The 2,939-nt window shown below is 43.2% G+C and overlaps 1 protein-coding gene across 1 annotated transcript; it reads right to left on the reverse strand.

Annotated features, from left to right (window-relative positions):
- Nucleotides 1-1,226: 1,226 nt before the first annotated feature.
- fabp6 (fatty acid binding protein 6, ileal (gastrotropin)) lies at nt 1,227-2,553 on the reverse strand. The gene is made up of 4 exons (XM_008433020.3): nt 2,385-2,553; nt 2,123-2,298; nt 1,795-1,884; nt 1,227-1,369 (listed from the first exon to the last, which is right to left on the reverse strand). Exons 1-4 carry the CDS (start codon nt 2,449-2,451, stop codon nt 1,319-1,321), a joined length of 384 nt encoding a protein of 127 aa, XP_008431242.1. The 5' UTR covers nt 2,452-2,553; the 3' UTR covers nt 1,227-1,318.
- Between the last annotated feature and the right edge of the window lie 386 nt (nt 2,554-2,939).

Raw genomic sequence — 2,939 nt, forward strand, 5'->3', positions numbered from 1 at the left:
TATCCAGTTTGTTTCATTTAATAGCCATCCATCCATTTTCTTGCACCCTTTTTCCCTCAGTGGGGTCGGGAGGGGTGCTGGTGCCCATCTCCAGCCAACGTTTCGGGTGAGAGGCGGGGTCACCCTGGACAGGTCGCCAGTCTGTCACAGGACAACACAGAGACACACAGGACACACAACCATGCACACACACACTCACACCTAGGGGCAATTTGGAGAGACCAATTAACCTGACAGTCATGTTTTTGGACTGTGGGAGGAAACCGGAGTACCCGGAGAAAACCCACGCATACACAGGGAGAACATGCAAACTCCATGCAGAAAGACCCCAGGTTGGGAATCGAACCCAGAACCTTCTTGCTGCAAGGCAACAGCTCTACCAACTGCGCCACTGTGCAGCCCATTTTAATAGCCATATTTGTATCAATTTATTTAAATTTAATATATTAGTGATTACATCTTCACTCTGAAACCCACAGTGAGTATGGACTGTGTAGTCAAGAAGAAAATGTAATTTTCCAGAAAACTTCACCGACTTATAAATGATTTTTACATTTTAGACTTCATTTTTGCCCTCTACCCTCACACACAATTATTTTTATATGTTTTATTTTGGAACGAGTCTGCATTTTTTTCCACAGCGCCTCGCTTTAATCCCATGAGAAAATGAACTACCTTGATTATCACGATAGAAGGTAATAAAGACTAGATTCAGTCAGGAAAAAGTGAACAAATTCAATATTTTAATGCAGTTTTTTAGATTATGTTTGTTGAGGCTGAATCAGAAGTCCAGGAATCTCATTCATTCTGATTGGTTAATCGTGTTGTAGCCATGATGGCATCAGGAAGCGTAAGTTCTATATAGCGTCTGTTTTAGTGGTCATTAAGTTAACTAAGGACTACATGATTGTTTTTTAACACAACTCGTATATAATCACGTGATGTGTAGGGTGTTACATGAGAATTAAGAAACTTTTACACTTACATTGCATAAGTACATTATATTCTAAGCTTAACTGTTTGTTGAGTTTTTATTTCTGAGATGGATCTGTTCCTAAGAATAAAATAAAGAAAACACTCTCACTCTGACATTATTACCTGTTCTTTATAATATATATATTTTTTCCCAACTCATAAGTTAGTTCTTGTAGTGTTACAAAAGTTCTGGCAAATGCGTTTTGTTGTGAAAATGATGCGTTTTTTGAAATCACACACCCAAGCAGAGGTTCATGTTGGTATGACTCTTAATTTATTGCTCGTTTTGACAGCTTTGAGCTCTCCATTTCAGCTGTACAAAATGTTAACAGTCAATCGGTGTTCAGATCTTCTTGCTGATTCTCTTCAGGACCACAGTGCCAGCGGTGGAGGTCTGCAAGACAGAGAAGAAGGCATCATGCTCCAACAGCTGATTGGTAAATTGCAATAAATCCCATCAAAATAAGCGGCGCAAAGAAAATACCCATAATTTATTGCAGTTATCGCAGTAATTATAATATGAATTTCTGCAGTATCCCCTTCTCAAGTTCACTTAATACCATCATTGCATGAAAACAAGTAGTGTAAAAAGAGAGCTGTTTCCCATCAACAGCTCTCAGCGAGACTAAATTGCTTGTTAAGGTTGCATTTGGCGGCGTTGCCACACGTCTTGGTTTTCTCGTCAGCTTGAACCGCTTCCCAAGCCGCAGCCCCGTATAACATTTGACGACTCTAATGGTCCCTGCGGGGATCCGGGTGTAATAATGGCTGTCATTGCATGACTCTCTCCACGTTAAAAGCCTGAGGGAGTGTGTTTACCTCGATGAGCTTGTCCCCGCTGACCTCATTGACTTGGTGGTAGTTGGGGAAGCTCACGGTCAGCTTGCCTCCTTCCATGTTCACGGTGGCCTGGAAACACAGAGAGGACGACGGTGGTTGGTGAGACAACTGTTCAAACACTGGATAGGAATCGTCAACCTTTAAGGCTAAGGGTTGGCAAGTCATTGCCCTTAACCCTTTGGTCCACTTGATCAACACCATACACCTTCCAATCGCATTCAGACATCAGTAGACGTCTCGTCAGGCATAGAAGAGAACATCGTCTTTCCTACGTCTGTACAATATTCCGGAAATGCCCTTTTCCTACCTTGAAGTTCTTTCCTCCGATGGTCTGCATGTCGCACTCCTTGCCAATGGTAAAGTTGTTTGTGACCTTGGCGTTGGAAGGGTAGTGCTGCGTCCAGGTGAAGTCGTTCCCGTTCTGGACGACCTCCGTGACCGTCTTGAAGTCGCGTCCCTTCTGCATGATGTCGTCGGGAATACCTAAGCAGCGTAGGTAAGGAGAAACGTGAGCTCATCGAGAGACAAAGAATAAATCCCGAGAAAGAATCTGCTGCTTTTATTCTTACCAACCAACTTGCAGAATGCATCATATCCCTCCTGGGACTCAAGTTCCCATTTTCCGGAGAAGGCCATTTTCTGGTGGTGTCGGTTGTTTTTTCGGAGAGCTGAGAGAGAAGAGATGCTGAGGCAAGCGGAGAGAGGTTGCGAGGTACCGGGACCGGGGGGCCGATCTACCTTTTTATATAGTCAAAGCCTCTAGCCACCTCCTTCCTCTGCATGTGATCACACGAGAGGGCAATAATGACCGAAGATGATGAGTACAACGAGCTACGAGGGAGAGGGCAATAAACTCCGTAAATGGCCGTTTGTGGAGTTCACATGCAGTGAGTAAAACGCTGACGGCTCACCGGGGTAATCCGTTAAATCACCTTGCGGCCAGTGAACTCTCCTGCAATTGTTTTATGGTCATAACCTTCGGTTTTACTAGGGCTGATTGCAAAAAAAAAGAAAACCCAAAGTTTTGTTTTAAAACTCTAACCTTCTATTTGCATTTGTTATCCAGATGGAGGAAATGGCTCGTAATAAGATAATCAAGTTCTTATTCAAGGTTTTTATTCATG

This window comes from Poecilia reticulata, chromosome 17, assembly GCF_904066995.2.
Source record: "Poecilia reticulata chromosome 17, P_reticulata-male-v2, whole genome shotgun sequence".
NCBI classification, from domain to species: domain Eukaryota; kingdom Metazoa; phylum Chordata; class Actinopteri; order Cyprinodontiformes; family Poeciliidae; genus Poecilia; species Poecilia reticulata.